The following is an 18,102-nucleotide window of genomic DNA, read 5'->3' as shown; positions in this document are numbered from 1 at the left end:
TTCACTTGTTGAGCAGAGCATTCAAAGTTAAGTTGACAAGGGCTTGTCTTTTCACATTTTGCAATGTGACTCTGTTTGATTCTTGTCCTTGAATTCTCTGCCTAACACTTCTTACTTCCCATTCTGTCTTTTGTTATTGTACTTGTTTTGTCTTCTGTCTCCTGTCTCCCTGTATATGTTGCCTTTCCCTGCCCTTTTAGTTTAAACCCTCCCCAACCATTCTAGCAGATACTCTACCTGAGACACCAATTCTGGTTCTTGCCAGGTGCAACCTGTCCAGCTTGTATTGGTCCCAATTCTTCCAGAACCAGTCCTAATGTCCCATGAATCTGAAACCTTCCACTTGAATCATCTCTCCAGCCATATATTCATCTAAAATATCCTGCCATTTCTATGCCTAGTAGCACATGACACTGACAGCAATCCTGAGATCACTACCTTTGAGGTCCTACTTTTTAAACCTGCTTCCTAACTCCCTATATTTTGCTTTTAGCCCTCATCCCTTCTTTCTTTACTCAGGTGTTTGATACTAGTGTGTACCATGACTACTGGTTGTTCGTTCTCCACTCTGGAACATGCTGAAGCTGCTCCAAGACATCCTTGACCCTAGCAGGTGGGAGAGCATCCTGGAGTCTCATTTACAGCCACTGAAATGTCTATCTATTCCCCTTAAGATTGAATCCCCAATTACTGTAGTTTCCCTCAAAGTATTCCTCCTCCTCGCTCAGTGGTTAGTAATGCTGCTTCACAGTGCTAGGGGCCTCGGTTCAATTTCAGCCTCGACTGTTCTCCCCACGTTTGTGTGCGTTTCCACTGGGTGCTCTGGTTTATTCCCATAGTCCAAAAATGAGTAGGTAGGTGGATTGGTCATGTTAAATTGCCCCATAGTGTCCAGGGATGTGCAGACTAGGGGACAGGGTGGGGGGGTCAATGCAGAGTCGACAGGCCGAACAATCACTTAATATTCTGTTGCCAAAACTAATTAATGTAAAAAATGGCCCATGTTTTCAAATATCTGATCACTACGAAAGCAACTGATTGATACAATTATGAACCAGGATTTTTATTAGTTAACTTGATGAAAGCAATTGAGAAATATGCAGTGACCAATTTTTACATTTTATTTGTTTTGTTTAAAGTGCACTTTACATTGTGTAGAGCCACAATACAACTAAAGAAAAATGAAAAGTTTTAATACAGTAAATCACAACACACAACAGTCAAATTGAAAACATTGTAATTTCAGTTGCATAATTTTTAAGACTCACATTGGGCCCTTTTGGGAAAGGAAACATTTCATTTTGTTCATTGTCCAGCTACTTTGCACCTATCTGATGAGCAGAGTTCTGCTGATCATTGCTGTTACCGTTTTAAAAAAAGGGTAAGTGACCTCTTAGTGACATTTTAAACAATAAATGGAAAAGTATAATGGTCATGTGTCTGACTACGGGATTCACGGATTACTTGTTTGAACAGACTATCTAGTTTAAGAGATGGAAATGTATTATTGAATCTTGTCTGTTTAAAATAACTTGTCCTGACAGCTCAAGTGACTGGGAAGGGTCTTCATCTATAGAATCATCTTATTAAGGAGCTCAAAAATCATCAGGTGGAATCATGATCTTCAATTTTCAATATATATCCAATACTTGGACAAGATTGCAGAATCTTGGGAATGTGAAGGTAACAAACCTTCTGATATCTTAATGCACTTGAATTACGTAGATAGCTAATTTTAAAAAAAAACACACACAATTAGTTTGCTTATATTGTTCTGTTATAACCCACATCCTGTCAATACTTTATAAAAAGTTACATGGTGGTCAAAATCTGAATATGATTTTCAAATAATATGATCAGAGGCAAGTTGCAATGATGTCTTTCTTTATATATACCTGATACAGTGCCACATTCCATGTAAAATTGACATTGTTGCTTTCTATATTTATTTAAAATAATTGTTTTAATTTTTTTTCCACCTAGTAGTTAAACAAATAAAACAAAAATTTCATTGCTGTACGTGAATAGTTCTATTCATTACTCTGCTCCTGAATGTCAGCGTACAAGCACTGGTTGGTACAAATGTAAACAATTACATTAAACAGATAAATCATTATGTATACAGAGATTTCTTTAAAATGTAAATGCAATTTACAGAGGTAATCAAATTTTTTCCAACCAAACTGGTCAAATTTAGCACTGTAACATTGTTTTATTGTCAGCCACTGAGTTTGGTACTTGTCCATAAGTCACGTTTCTCAATGTAATCCCATCCTAAAGGGAAAGTATTAGATGCCAAAACTAGGAATTCTGAACAAAGTATAATTCTAATTTAGGGATTTACCACACCCAAGGTTGTTTTGGCAGAAGCCTAACTGCTAAAACCAACATTTACGTCTTTTTGAAAATACCGTTCTGATGAAGGGTAACTGGACTCAAAATGTTAACTGTTTTTCATTTCTCCACTGATACCCCCAGACCTGCAGTCTTTCTCCAGCAATTTCTATTTCTGTGACTGGTTTTAATCAGTTTCAATCAGTTTCAATATACTGACGTGTAATTAAAGTGACAATTAAAAGTTGATTTAAAACTGCCGAGACAAACTATGCTGACTCAGCAGATTGCTCATATTATGATCGTGAGCTTTAATGTCAAGGAAGATACCACAATTGAATTAAATCAAAAATAATCAAAGCATTTAGGCCCCTGCTTCCTAGATACGAGCAAGTAGCTTATGGATATCCATGATATGGGGAAATGATCACCTTGACTGTTGTTACTGTTAACACTGGCATGAGTCACTACTTTTAGAAGGTGAGGAAATGATATGGAGGGTAAAGAAAGTGGTTAAATGGGCAAGAACTGTACCAAATCGGTTTTAAGCTTTATAGGAGTTAGTCTCCGTAGGAGTAAATAATAAACTTTATATAGTGGAGGTTTTCAGTTACATTAACTGCAGCACTTACATTAACCATTCAGTGATCTTTTACATGCATGAGGCACAGATGGCGCCACTGTCATGGGGCATCCATTGCCACCAAGAAGGCCCACGAGGAGTATCAAACAAAAAGAACTTGCACCCAATCAAAGCCCACGGGGATAGGACTACTGTTATGTTTTACCAAGCAATTAACAATACGAACATTTTTCTAAACAGCAAATTAATTGATCCTTTTTAAAATAGCATATTAGCATGATCAAAAGAGTAGTACAAAACAATTTAGAACAATCTCACAATACATTGCTAAATATACTGATTTTAGACAAAGTAAAATCATTGAATACTGTAATATAGTCTGTAATACAGTCCTGATAGACCCATTTCAAATATTGCCAAGAAAAAAAACAAACATTGTATAAGCTGATGGAAAAAGTTGAAAAATAGAGGATATTGAACAAAAAGTGATTTCAAAGCACTAATCTCACTGGGCAGTTTAGGTGACAAGAACAAAATAGTGCACTTTCAGTGGTTTTTAAGCCAGTTGAAACATTGCATAATTTCAAGATAATAATTTTGCTCAATTTTTGGGGAAATTTTCTTTTTGGAAAGCTTTTAATTGCCATTACAGCATATTAATCAATAAAAATAGTGGTGATTCCACTACAGTTAAAGATCCTTAAAATGTGGATGTCAACTTACTAGACGAGACAGACCAGGCAAATGTTGTCTCTACCAGACACTGTACAGATTGTTGATAAGGAGATGAGCAATTTTGGCAGTTGAAAAAAAAAGTGCAGATTTATCATAATCTATAACTTCAATTAGTAGCTATTCAACATAATTGGTGGATTTTGTACTGAAAAACAAGTAAATTTTCATCTGGTACGTGTCAGGACGGTTCTTTTCAAATTTTGAAATTTAATAATTTTTTTGAGCCCATTAAATTGGATTTTGTGGGAGTTCTACTGCAGTTCCAGCATTTCAAATAAGTATCTGGTTTGATTATTTTATATTATTCAAGTGTACATATCAATGTATCTCTATACTGTGAAAGCTCAACAGGTCTAGCAGCCTCTGTGAAGGAAAAAACAGTTAACGTTTCGGGTCCGGGCACCCTTCCTCAGAACAGGTCACCGGACCAGAAACATTAACTCTCGTTTTTTCCTTTACAAATGCTGCTAGACCTGCTGAGCTTTTCCAGCAACTTTATTTTTGTGCCTGATTTACAGCATCCACAGTTCTTTTGGTTTTTATCTCTATACTCTCACTGATCATTAACAATGAAGATTATCGCAAAGCATTGCTGACCTAATGAATATTTCGTTACACACACGCAAACCTTAGTATATGAGATACCAAGCAGTACTACTTGATTATTATTCAAAACCTTACTAAGAGCGAACAAAGAGACAGCAAGAACTGCAGATACTAGAGTCTGAGACGACACAGTATGGAGCTGGAGGGACAACTTTCCTGCTCCTTCGATGCTGCCTGACCTGCTGTGTTCCTCCAGCTCCATGCTATGTTGTCAAGGGCTAACAAAGCTATTTTAGCCTATATTACACAAGTTCTGTAGCAGCACAGAGAATATACATTGTAATCTGATCAATCCCGACAAGACTTTTGGTAGTTCTAGAATACAAATCTGCATTGGTTTCTTGCATTGCATTGCATAAATATGTAGGTTTACTTTAAAAGAAAGTCTTGCAGTTAACATTTACTATTGCAACTTCCCAACCCCAGATAAAGGTTTACAAATTTTTGTCCAACCAGTTTATATAATTGTTCATGATCCTGTTTCCCACATCAAAGTTGGTAGGTGGAAGTGCAAATATCATGGCACCATGAAACCCATCTTCATAATGGTCAACAGTCACTTCTATTCCAGCATCTTCTAAACGCTTTGCATACATTATTCCATCGTCTCTTAGAATATCATGTTCGCAGGTCAGGATGTAGGCTCTTGGTAATAACTGTAGGATTTCTTTATCTGCAATTAATGGAGCTGCTCTCGGGTCCAGTAATGCTGGCAATGCCTTTATAACCTGTGGACTTCCCATTACCTGGATAACAGGTTTGTAGTTTTTAATAAAGGATTGTGGTAGAAGGTTTGTCCAGTTTAAGTGAGCACGGATAGAAGTCAACTGACTAAGGTTTGAAGCTGTGTGGTTGTTGACCAACATTGCCTGGACAAAACTTGGGTCACCATTCAGGTACTCTAGCCAAAAACGGGCCATAACATGTTTGTATAGGATAGGTGTAGCCACATTCTGTTGGTAGGAAGGAGTATTGAAGTCAAGAGCCTGAAGTACTGGATATATAAGAGCTTGAAGCTTGAGTTGGATGTTGATGCTGCTGTCTACAACAAGCTGCAAACACAAAACAAGAATTTAAAGATTTGTTTTTTTTGTGTTTGAAGTATTTGAGAGGGACCGGACACTACCAGAGCTTTCAGCCACGTTACAATGTTTGCACTGTAGTCTAAGTCAACAGAACCCGATGTTTTCTGAGAACTTATTGAACATTCACCTTTATAATGTTGATTGTCATATTGCTTAAATAATTTTGAAAGTATACATACTATTTAATAGAAGATTTACAGTGCATTAATTAAAAATCACTAAGGTATTGAGAATAGACAGATGACAGAATAAATCAAAGATCGAAAAGAGAGAGAAAGACATTTCATTTTTAGAATGCCCTTCACAACTTCAGGACATCTGAAAGCTCAGCTGTGTTATATTATATTATTGCACACAGCAAGATCCCACAAACATTCTTTTTTAAGCAATGTTAAATGAATGATGAGTTCATGCTGGGACACCAGGGACAACATCCCTACTCTTCTTTGAAGAGCAGTATGACATCTTTATGTTTATCTGACAGCAGATAGAGCTATGATTTAACAAAAACACAAGTTCTTGACCATTAACAGAACTGAAACCATGTTGTATCTCACTGCACAGACGCTGCCAGTTCTGTTTGTATTTCCAACTTTCACTATTTTTTATTATCATTTTAACATTTCATTTGAAAGAGTGCACAACATTCCATCAATACTATGCTAAACTTTTGGCCTAGATTTTTGTACTCAGTTGGAGTGGGATTTGAACCCAGAACCTTCTGACCAAGAGGTGACAGTACTACCAACTGAGTCACAGCTGACAGACCAAATGATGACAGCAAACTCATAACTGATGTCTTTTGTTCAGTCATAAAAAAGCAATGGAGAGATTTTTTAAAGCTGCAAATCATTATTCAGTTTTAAACGTTACAATGATATAATCACCTTGTACGTCTCTGCGTCACACCTGGGAAAAATATTAGCGTTCACATTTTTAAAAATTCTCTAATTTTGCAAGAATATCTTAATATTTATAAAAATGAACATACATATAGAGTTGCTTTCCTCTTCACTATCATATGCATCTGCATATTCCTGAAAAATTGATTTATTCTCGTTCTAAGTTTGTTCACAACATTGGGAAGTATCATACTAATTAATAAGAGGCTATCAAATAATTTGTTCCAACTAGTGTAAATTGATCAATCCATAAATGAAAGATATTACCTGCTGAGTTACAGCAGCAGCTAAGTTTCCTCCAGCACTGTCACCAGATACTGCAATTCGATTTGGATCCACTGAATACTGGGACAAAATCTCAGGCTGTAGGAAATGCTTGGTGGCACTGTAAGCATCATTAAACTGCTCAGGGAAATGAACTTCTGGGACAAGACGGTATCTAAATTTAAGACCACACAAGGTAATTAATTTCAATAACATTCAACTTATAAAGCTTGACCTGTTGCAATTTTTTTCTAAATGAGAAATGAAACAAAGGTAAGTTGGTACTATAAATATTTGACCCTAATATTCAAAATGTCATATCTAATTTAAGAATTTTTTGTCTATAGTAATCTATAGCAGTGTCAACAACAATGTTGATCATAAACATCCAACAACTATCTTCATTACATAGGTAATATTTGTTTTCTTCCTCATTGCTAAGTTTCCAAATGAACAATATTCAACCTTATTGCAAAGGGAAATGGTGGAAATGAGTCACAGGCCTGAATAAACTTATCACATTTTTGGAATTCCTTTTGGAAATTGGTCAGCATTGAGTAGAGCATGTGTTGGCTGTGCATTGTCAGGGTTTCTGTTTTTGCAGTGCCCTAAGGAGAGGTCTTCAAATAGAATTACAGAATTGTATAGGACAGAAGGAGGCCATTTGACCATTTGTGTCTGTGTTGGCTCCCAAAACAGTTACCCAGCTAGTCCCACGCTCCAGTCCTATCTCCGTAGCTGTCTAACTCCTTCACTTTCAAATATATACCCAGTTCTCTTTTGAAACCTTGTATGGAATCCACCTTCACCACTATCAGGCAGCACATTCCAAATCCTAATAACTCTGAGTAAAGAAGTTTCTCCTGTCTCACTCCTAGCTTTCTCCCCAACCTTGAAACTGTGAGCCATAGTGACTGACATACCAAGTGGTGGAATCAGAACGTCCCTTCTTAATCTCATGAAAATTGTTCATAATTGGCTAATGTTACTTACTTCAATCCTTGCTGATCAAAAATTATACGGAGAGTCTTCCTCAAATGCAATTAGCATTTAGAGATTTTTTGTAAAAATAAACTCAACTTGGGGAGGCGATGGTACTATTGCTGGTCTGTTAATCCAGAGACCCAGATAACATTGTGGGGACCTGGGTTCAAATCCCGCCACGGCAGATGGTGGAATTTGAATTCAATAAATATCTGGAATTAACAAACTAACAAACAAACAATCTAATGATGACCGTGAATCCATTGTCAAATGTCAGATAAACCCACCTGGTTCACTAATGTCCTTTAGGGAAGGAAACTGCCATCCTTACCTTTTCTGGCCTACATGTGTCTCCAGACCTACAGCAGTGTGGTTGACTCTTAACTGCCCTCTGGGCAATTAGGAATGGGCAATAAATGCTGCCTAGCCAGCGACACCCTCATTGCGTAAATGAATAGAGGAACTTCTATCTGGTAGTTTCCTAAACCTGTAGTGGTATACAGCCAAGAACAAAGGGCCAAAGCCCATGATTCAGAACCTTTATCTGACAGTGAGTGTACAAATAAATTTTATTATTGCTATGTTATATCCAGCCACAAATAAACCTCTTGGTATTGTCATGTTGAACATGGTTATGTTGAAATTGTTACACGAGAAAGCTGTAGTTGTTGAGAATTGACAGATTCCCTTTCACGAGAGTGAAAATAATCTAATCACGATACAACTTTTATTTGAATTTTGAATAACTGGTGGTTGGATGTCGATAGTATATACTATTCAAAATAATAAATACCCCAGTTAATCAATCCGGAGTTTTCTGCAAAGGCATATGGAATTATCCTAAAAATGCATCAACGGAGGATAAAGCTAGTTTGCAATTACTTACTCGATAGAGACAAGAACAGCATTCATATCTTTTGCCATCTTCCGACAAAGGTGATCATATGATCGCATTCCTGTACAAGACAAAAACAGTATAACATTGTTAGCAGCCATTTGTATAGCTAACCAAAAACAACTTTCTGGTCAATGCTTATTAAGGGTTGTTGGAGGCCTTCACGGTGTGGGACTTCTGATACAGATGTTACAATAGAACATAGAACAGTACAGGCCCTTCGGCCCACAATGTTGTGCCAAACTTTTACCCTAATCCTAAGGTCTACCTAATCTCCACCCCTACCTGATACTATCATCCATATGCCTGTCTAATAGCCGCTTAAGTGCCCCTAATGAGGCCGACTCCACTACCCTCTCCGGCAATGCATTCCACGCCCCCGACCACTCTGAGTAAAGAACCTACCTCTGACGTCTCCCCTGTATCTACCTCCACTCACTTTAAAACTATGCCCCCTCATAATAGCTACCTTCACCCTAGGAAAAAGTCTCTGGCTGTCTACTCTATCTATACCTCTGATAATTTTGTACACCTCTATCAAGTCACCTCTCATCCTTCATCGTTCTAACAAGAAAACCCTAGCTCTCTCAACCTTGCCTCGTTAGACCGTCCCTCCGTTCCAGGCAACATCCTGGTAAATCTCCTCTGCACCTTTTCCAACGCTTCCACATCTTTCCTGTAATAAGGCGACCAGAACTGGCCACAATACTCCAGATGTGGCCGAACCAGGCTTTTGTATAGCTGGAGCATAACTTCACAGCTCTTGAACTCAATCCCTCTATTAATGAAAGCTAACACACCATACGCCTCCTTAATAACTCTATCCACCTGGGTGGCAGCTTTCAGGGAACTGTGGACATGAACCCCAAGATCCCTCTGCTCCTCCACACTGCCAAGAATCTTTTTGTTAACGCTGTATTCTGCTTTCAAGTTTTTCCTTCCAAAATGAATCACCTCTCACTTTTCAGGGTTAAACTGCATCTGCCACTTCTCAGCCCAGCTCTCCATCCTATCAATGTCCCTTTGTAACCTAGAACAGCGCTCTGCACTGTCCACAATGCGACCCACCTTTGTATCGTCCGCAAACTTACTAATCCACCCTTGCATTCCTTCATCCAAATCATTTACAAAAATCACAAATAGAAGAGGACCCAGAACAGATCCTTGTGGTACACCACTCGTAACTGAGCACCAAGTTGAATATTTTCCGTCCACTACCAGCCTTTGTCTTCTAAGGGTCAGCCAATTCTGAATCCAATCTGCCAAATTTCCCCCTATCCCATGCCTCCTTACTTTCTGCATGAGCCTACCAGGGGGAACTTTATCAAACACCTTACTTAAATCCATGTTTACCACATCCACTGCTCTACCTTCATCCACGTGTTTGGTCACCTCTCCAAAGAATTCAATAAGGTTTATGAGGCATGATCTACCCCTCACAAATCCATGCTAACTATCACGAATCAAACTGTGCCTTTCCAAGTGATCATAAATCCTATCTCCGAGCCCTTTCCAATAATTTGCCCACCACTGACGTAAGACAAACTGGCCTGTAATTTCCAGGGTTATCCTTATTCCCTTTTTTGAACAAGAGAATGACGTTTGCCTTTCTCCAATCTTCTGGCACTATACCCATGGACAGTGAGGATGAAATTATCATCGCCAAAGGCCCTGCGATTTCTTCCCTCGCTTCCCATAGAATCCTTGCATAAATCCCATCAGGCCTGGGGGACTTATCTATCTTCAACTTCCTCAAAATTCCTAGCACATCTTCCTTACTAACATCGACCTCCTCTAGCCTACCAGCCTGTTTCACACTGTCCTCCTCTACAACAAGGTCCCTCTCAGTTGTGAATACCAAAGAAAAGTATTCATTAAGGACCTCTCCTATCTCTTTAGGCTCTGTGCACAAATTCCCTTTACAATCCTTGATCGGTCCTACCCTTTCTGTGGTCATTCTATTATTCCTCACGTACGTGTAAAAAGCCTTGGAGTTTTCCTTGATCCTATCTGCCAAGGTTTTCTTATGCCCCCTTATAGCTCTCAAGCCCTTTCTTCAGCTCCTTCCTGGATAACTTGTATCCCTCTAGAGCCTATTCCGTTCCTTGTTTCCTAAACCTTACATAAAGATCCTTCTTCCTCTTAACCAGTCGTTCGATGTCTCTTGAGAACCAAGACTCCCTCACTCAACCGCATCTTCCCTGCCTGCTAGGGACAAACATATCGAGCACACGCAGTATGCATTCCTTAAACAATCTCCACATTTCAATAGTGCTCTTCCCTGACAGCATCTGTTCCCATTTTAATGTTACCCAGTTCTTGCCTAACAGAATTGAGATTACTCTTCCCCCAATTATAAAGCTTACCCTGCTGTATGTACCTATCCTTTTCCATGACTATTGTAAAAGTAACAGAGTTATGATCGCTACGGCCAAAATGCTCTCCTACCAACAGGTCTAACACTTGGCCTGGTTCATTGCCAAGCACCAAATCCAAAGTGGCCTCCCCTCATGTTGGTCTATCTACATACTATGTAGGAATCCTTCCTGAAAGCACTGGATAAAAACCGCTCCAACTAAAATGTTTCCAATCAATATTTGGAAAGTTGAAGTCACCCGTGACTACAATCCTGTGACTTCTGCACCTTTCCAGCATCTGCCTCCCAATCCGCTCCTCCACTTCTCTGCAACTATTAGGGGGTCTGTAAAAAAACTCCCAAAGTGACTGCTCCTTTCTTGTTCCGGACCTCAACCCAAACTGACTCTGTAGACATATCATTCTCGAGCTGCCTTTCAGTAGCTGCTATACTAGCCCCGACGAGCACTGCCACTCCCCCGCCTCTTTTTCCACCCTCCCTATTTCTTTTAAAGCATCTAAATCCCGGAACTTCCAACAACCATTCCTGTCCCTCAGTTACCCAAGTTTCTGTAATGGCCACAACATCGTAGTTTGGGAGTAGTGAAGTCACTGTTTGAGCATGGCAGAAGCAGGCTCTGTAATGTTTACTGATTGCAATATTGCTGTCCACACATGTCAGTCAACAATCTCTCATACAATTAGCATCCTATTTGTAAGCTGGCCACCCTCTAGTTCAGTATGGTAGCTTGAAGGTGGCTGTGATAGCTGACTGATGCAGGATGAGTGAGCTGATGCCAGGGGAGCAGTTACTCACCAATGATCGGTGCATGAACACACAACAACTGCACATTCAATGAGGGAAACTCTTTAATATGATGTGATACCCACAGAGAAACGTGTGCAATTGATGCCTTCCACTACCCTGGCAAACCATAGACCCGAAGCCACAAGCAAAGGAGTCTTGGACTTGTGTACAGGAGCAAATAAATTTTGCTTCAACTGCGTGGAGCACTAGTTAGGTTGCCCTTAGAGTGTTGTGTGCAGTTCTAGTCTCCTGCCTAAGTAAGACTGATTCCTGGGCTAAAAGAAGAGATTGAGGGGACTGGGCCTCTATTCTAATATTATTTTTGTTTTCAATTTTCTATTATTGCAATGTAAAAACTAACTTTGGGAGTTATAGTGAAAAAAAAAACTTAACTGAAGAAAGGTTGTCACAATCCAGCTTGAGATTAGCCTCGAAGCCAACAAAATAAGGTTTTGTAGTTGGCTTCCAACAAGTTTCAGTCTAAGTTACTGATGGCTTGTTAACTTTTTAAACTTTTTTTTAAACGGATAAATATGTATTTCAAATGAAACATTAAACATGAAATGTTTTGTAATATAGTATCTGGTAAAAATGTACTGTTATACAGTCCTAGTTCATTTCTCTTTTGATTATTTTCCAGTGTAAACTTCTCATAAACAAAGATACATTGCCTCTGGCTCCACAGAAAATAGTGTCAGTTCCAAAGTGTACAATATATTTTTATATATTGCATGCTACAGTTGTTCTACAATCAAATGAATTGTGTTCACAATTTCTGCAATTGTGAAACTTTTCAATCCTAGTCTGGTTTACTTGTCGCAGTGTGAATTGTTATTTCACTTGACTTGGATTCTAGATTCTATTCCAAACTATGGCTGACTCCTGAATCCCTCCCTTGCTCAGGTTAAGCAAAGTAGCCCACATAAACCAAAGCAGATTTGACCTTTCTCTTATTCTATGAAGAGTTAATCCTCAGTTAGCTGATTAGAAAATAATCTTATTGTTAAGGTTTGGAAGAGCCAGCCCATTGACAGTCTCTTTGTCCTCATTGCAGGAATGTGGAAACATGAATGAAACAAGAAATAAGAGCAGAAGTTGCTGGAAAAGCTCAGCAGGTCTGGCAGCATCTGTGAAGAAAAACCCAAGTCAACCTATCGGGTCAGGTGACCCTTCCTCAAAACGGATGGTAGCTAGGAAAACGTTGGTTTATATCCAGAAGATAAGGAGAGGAAGTGGGGTAGGGAGTAAACGATAGGTGGGGATAGAGTCCAAAGAGAGAGAAGAGCAGCTGGACAGAAAAAGGAGTTGATAACGATTTGGCTAGGAGGGCGAGTAGTTGTTAATGGGGACTGTTAGTGACTAAAAACAGGTGGTGTGTAGGGTAGGGGGCTAGGGTATGAGAGAGCTTAGGCCCTAAAATTATTGAACTCCATATAGAGTCCAGAGGTATACAGGGTTCCGAGGAAGGGTCTCCAGACCCAAAATGTCAACTGTTTCTTCCTTCACAGATGCTGCCAGACCGCTGAGCCTCACCAGCAACTTTGTTTTCGTTCCAGAGGTTTACAGGTCCCCAAGCAGAAAATGAGGTGTTGTTTTTCCAGCTTACGCTGAGCTCCACTGGAACTGCAGCAAGCCTGAGACAGATGTTGGCCAGGAACAGGTTGGTCGAACACGGTTGAGGGCCCTGTTGTCAACGGTGTTCGGGGATCCTCAGTTGAGAAAGAAGATGGACATTTTGGAGGCTCCCTTGTCCAAGTCGGCCTCATCTGAACATACGCAACAGAGACGGAGGAACTGAGAGAATGGAATGGAGTTTTTTTTACAGGAAGTAAGGTGCGAGGATGTATGCTGCTAGCTAGCAACATCTGGTTTTGTTCTTGATTTACAGCATCCGCAGTTCTTTCACTTTTTATAAGAAGTAAGATGATGGAATGAGAAAGGGTTTATGTTTAAATGCTAAATCCAAAAAAAGTCAAGATGAGTCTCAGAGACCTGCAGAAGCAGCCGTTGTAGAACTGTTTCCTTTGTTCAAAGCTTTTTTACTTGATACAATGTGTGTATGTGGCTATGCTACTTGAGTACATGAATAAATTCCTCTTCCATTAAATCCTACAGTCCCTTTGCCTATATTAGAAAACCAGGGTCAATACTAACAGCAAATGAGAGATAATGAGCAGAATGTTCTGGGCCCACTTAAAGCTTTTAGAAATGGGAACTTTGAATTTTTGCCTTCCGTCTAATAGTTTTCCTGCTGTAGGGTAAAGATTTCTTATCAAGCTTTCAGGTGTGTCAGCTTTCCCAACCTTCATGTTTTGCATTAAGTGGCAATATTAATAACACCCAACCTGCTAGAACTGTATTGACAGGCAAAATGTGTACTCACAAATCTGACAATAAATACTAGATATGTGCCTGGCAGTGGAGACTGCTTCCTCAAAAGCTCCTTCATAAACAGTTTCTGTGCACAAATGCTTGTAGTTTGAGGGATGAAGGTTTCCATGTTGATCATCTCAGCAGAAGTCTGTCACTTGCAGTCTGGCTTGTTGTTGTTGTTGTTGTTGTTAAACATTTACACCATTTGGACTGAAACCTGACCAGGCCAAATAGCTTGCCTAAGTGAAGCACCCACCCTGGCTAACACCAGCATATCAGATGAAGCCAGGCAAGTAGGGTTAAACTCAAAAGAGGCCATAACTCAGATTTCTATCTTTTGTGTTTGTGTCCTTGTCCCATGCAAGTGTTTGGTGAAAAGCTCAGTTATGTTCTTCTAGTTGTAATGAAAGGTCAAATGACCTGATGATGCATGAGCTGCTGAGTTTTGTAGCTCCTTTTATGGTTTAGGTGTTAACGTTGACGTAAGAGACAATGCTACTGTGAAGCAAGGAGTGCCATTTTAACAGACATTGATTGCACAAGGCATCTGATGGTGACATCTGGAACCCAAACTCTCCGACAGTCCTCTGCAATGGCAACCTTACAATGCTAACCCACAGTCAGAAGCATGAAGCATTGAGTAGATAATGATACATACTCTTACAGAGAGGAGATTACTCAGCCACTTGCGGCACTGAGCCAGGTTCTCGAGTTGCACGTAGGCACTGACCTCAACACCATCACTGTCCAGGATGCCTTCATCACTTGGGATGGCCTGTTGTTACTATCCATAGGGAAATGAACTTCACTTCTCTCTTGAACAGCCTTTAAAAGAACCACTAGGGAGACATTGCAAAAGCATGGCACTTTATTTTGTGCGGTCTCTGGCATCTCCGGGGTGGGTGAGGATAATGAACAGAGGTTGTGCGATGCTCTTGGGTTTCAGAGAGTGAACTGCTGTCTGGCTTTCTTCTATGCTGCCTTGATGCTGGAGTCCAGAAGGTTCTCATTGAGGCCAGAACTTGCTGATTCTCATCTATAAAATCTGGCAGTGCAACCACACATGAATATGTAATAACTTTAGAAGAATATGTTTTCTTGAATTCCCACTTAGCTCCTGAACAGAAGAAGTTCCTCCAGCTTTTGGGCCTGCCTCCACACTTAACCCAGAAAATAAAATCTGCCTAATGTTTCAATTGTTTCCACATAACCTCCTGCACATGGGCAGGAAGATATTTTTGTTTCATTGGGGAAGGAGCAAAGTATCAGACCCTGAATGCACTATTGACCTTGCCCACCACAAAACCAATGGACAGGGACAGGAAGGCCTGAGCCCATAAATGAATGGAATTCTCATTTTACAATTTATTTAAAGGACCACTGTCTATTGAGACCATTTTTGCAAGGTCCTGTTGATCAGATTTATATTCCTAATTTGTCTTGGAACTGGATGAAGAGCTTGGACAGACTGCTTTGTACACAGAGGAAGCTTCTCCTGGATACAAATATGGCACACTCTCAGTTCATGTCAGCAAGGAAACATAATAAAAGCATCTAAGGGTAAAACCTTACATTCACAGCCATGTTTTACAAGTTACAAGAAGTTAGTGGAGTCTTGAGAGTTAACAAGTTTTGTGATTTATTATTCGAGGCAATGGTGACCCTTGTTAATATCATTATTTTCCTACAGCAGCCTTGTTTACTTATTAAATGTATAAAATTAACAAATTTTATAACAGCAGGAAAATAACCTTCACAGCAAAAGAATTAAATACCCAAAGAATAAATACAAGAAAATTGTTTTGAAAATAAAATTAAACTTTGCAACCAACATTCCAAACCTTTAAAGAACCTGAATTCTGTAGCCCAGGCCAGTTATTTGCTGCCACTTACATAAGATACCCTGCTACCTCAACCCACAGTGTGAGAAAGGTCTGTCAATGCACTGTTACTATCAACTCATCAATGGGCTCCAGTGAAAGTGGTCTTCTTCTTCACTCTAAAACATAGTAGGCAGTACCGACAAACACAATTCTTGATCACATCAGTGCAAAATTGGGATTACACTTTAAGTATGCCTTTGCAAAGTAAATAGGCTTCTATATCATTTGTCTTTAAACTCCAGCAGCTGAGGTAACAAGCATTCTTACAGACCATCTCAATTTAACAGTAATATTAAGAAGTTCACTACTTCCGTCTGCAGTACACTTACTTGCACTTCCTAAAGCCCAACCTCCACCGTGTATGTAAATAATGCTTCGCTTTAGTTCACCGTCAACCTTCTTCTTGGGTTCAAATACTCTGACTTGTACTCCATCAAACGACGTATCCGTAACTTCAACTGTTTCACTTGATTGAGGGGCAAGCATCTCAAACACGGTAATGACAAAATTCAGAGCCTTTAGGTGGTGACCAAGTCCCATCTGCTGCGCCAGATGACACTGGGTAAATAAATATAATGAATTCCATCATTAATTGCACACAAATTTAATCTTCCTCATACTCATGTGTTTGTGAAGCCAAAAATATTTTAAATTTCATTAAAACTACACTTATTAACCAATAGTCCATAAATAAAATTAGTCAAATATAAATTCAGTTTAGGGATTGTGCAAATGTTTCACAGTAATTCATTAAACATACATATTCCCTATAAAGTTTTTCTTTCAACATAGTCTAGTCTGAAAGGTATGAATGGTCATGTGAACTACGTGGAAGACTCAGTTACTTGTTTCCAATTCAAACGCCTGAAATCACCTTGTTTTTCTTCACTCTACAACAATGTGAGAAAATATGTTTATGACCACTTACACCTTTAATCAGGCCTCCTCACAATGAGAGGATAGGTACACACTTTGATTTTAGTAAACATTGGAATCTGAAGCAGGTTTGTCCACAAGTTGCTACATAAAAGTACAAGTCAGGGTTTAATGTCTTTGTAATTGACTCTAAAGGTAATCAAAGAGAATGCTTAAATCAAGTAGCCAATTAAATCATTTGCAAAGTAAATTGTACATCTTAAAACACTGAGATTCTGAACACAATCATGATGTAGCCACACAAAATGAACCAGTAAGTTATTTAAAAATGGTTTGATATGTTTAGTCACCTATATATTTAAATTATGATTTGGTGCCACTTATGAACCTATTCAGTGCAAGTATAACAATACATTAATGCATATGGTATTTATGAAAGTGAAAAAAAAGTGACAGAGCTAGGTGCTTGAAATGTAGATGGATAATGATTTTATTCAAGAGATTAAATAAGAATATCTGAAAATTGTGTGAAATGTACATTTCATTTAATTATCTTTATTCAGGATCTCTACACTCACTAATTTATAAGAACGTTACATGAACAATTTCTAGGTTTAAGTCAGTGACATATTCAGCTGATTCCCAAATGAAAAATTTGCACAATTCATGCTCAGTTAGAATTTTCTCTATTTTCCCTGCATTACTAATCCATTTCCTACCTGCTGAGCTGAAATGATCCAGGAACTCACCATGTGAAGAACCACAGGAGACACCTCAGTTAATTTTTACTTTGGGTTAGAGAGAAATGTATGTTTTATGTGATCTATAACACAACTGTAAATTAAATTTAGTAAGCAAAATGCATTGATGGGTTAACCCAAAACCAACAGGTAGAGATTGTAATCCTTCTAACCTCAAGGCTAAAACAGCAAAACAGCAGCTATTTGATCTCCCCTCACGCACTTTGTTTAGTTACACAGATTAGTACAGTATTTGAATACAGACTCTCTTTACAGAGATTTGGACTGTTCTTACACAGAACTGGTATGGAATAAACAAAAAGTTATGTTGTTCCACAGATTTTGAAATTTGCTGAAAAGGCAGGCATGTTGCTGATGCCTTGTGTTGCATTTGGTAGGATAAATGCAAGAATTTCAAATTTTAAAAGATCAGATGAATTTATGCCACAGATGAGAAGGGTTACTAGTTGGTTGGCAGTCTAATTAGCCAAGTCTTTGCCATGAGAAAACAATGGGGAACTATAAACGCCTAACCTTCTGGTAATTCAGAGCAAGCACATGGCTCGAACATATGCCCTTAGGTATAGATTTTTGAATCAGAGATAGTAGGAACTGCAGATGCTGGAGAATCCGAGACAACAAGGTGCAGAGCTGGATGAACACAGCAGGCCAAGCAGCA

The 18,102-nt window shown here is 39.0% G+C and overlaps 1 protein-coding gene across 1 annotated transcript in view; it reads right to left on the bottom strand.

Annotated features, from left to right (window-relative positions):
- Positions 1-1,100: 1,100 nt before the first annotated feature.
- LOC109915153 (neutral cholesterol ester hydrolase 1) overlaps positions 1,101-18,102 on the bottom strand; it is a 30,697-nt gene continuing 13,695 nt past the window's right edge. Inside the window, exons 2-5 of the mRNA XM_020514764.2 lie at positions 16,137-16,365; positions 8,380-8,449; positions 6,513-6,684; positions 1,101-5,310 (exon numbers count right to left, since the gene is read on the bottom strand). Coding sequence (XP_020370353.1) covers positions 4,693-5,310; positions 6,513-6,684; positions 8,380-8,449; positions 16,137-16,365 — 1,089 coding nt within the window. The 3' untranslated portion in view covers positions 1,101-4,692. The remainder of the gene's footprint in view (positions 5,311-6,512; positions 6,685-8,379; positions 8,450-16,136; positions 16,366-18,102) is intronic.

Source organism: Rhincodon typus, chromosome 13 (assembly GCF_021869965.1).
Source record: "Rhincodon typus isolate 14 chromosome 13, sRhiTyp1.1, whole genome shotgun sequence".
NCBI classification, from domain to species: domain Eukaryota; kingdom Metazoa; phylum Chordata; class Chondrichthyes; order Orectolobiformes; family Rhincodontidae; genus Rhincodon; species Rhincodon typus.
Note: the sequence above shows the minus strand (reverse complement) of the source record. Positions and strands in the feature narration are given on the sequence as shown.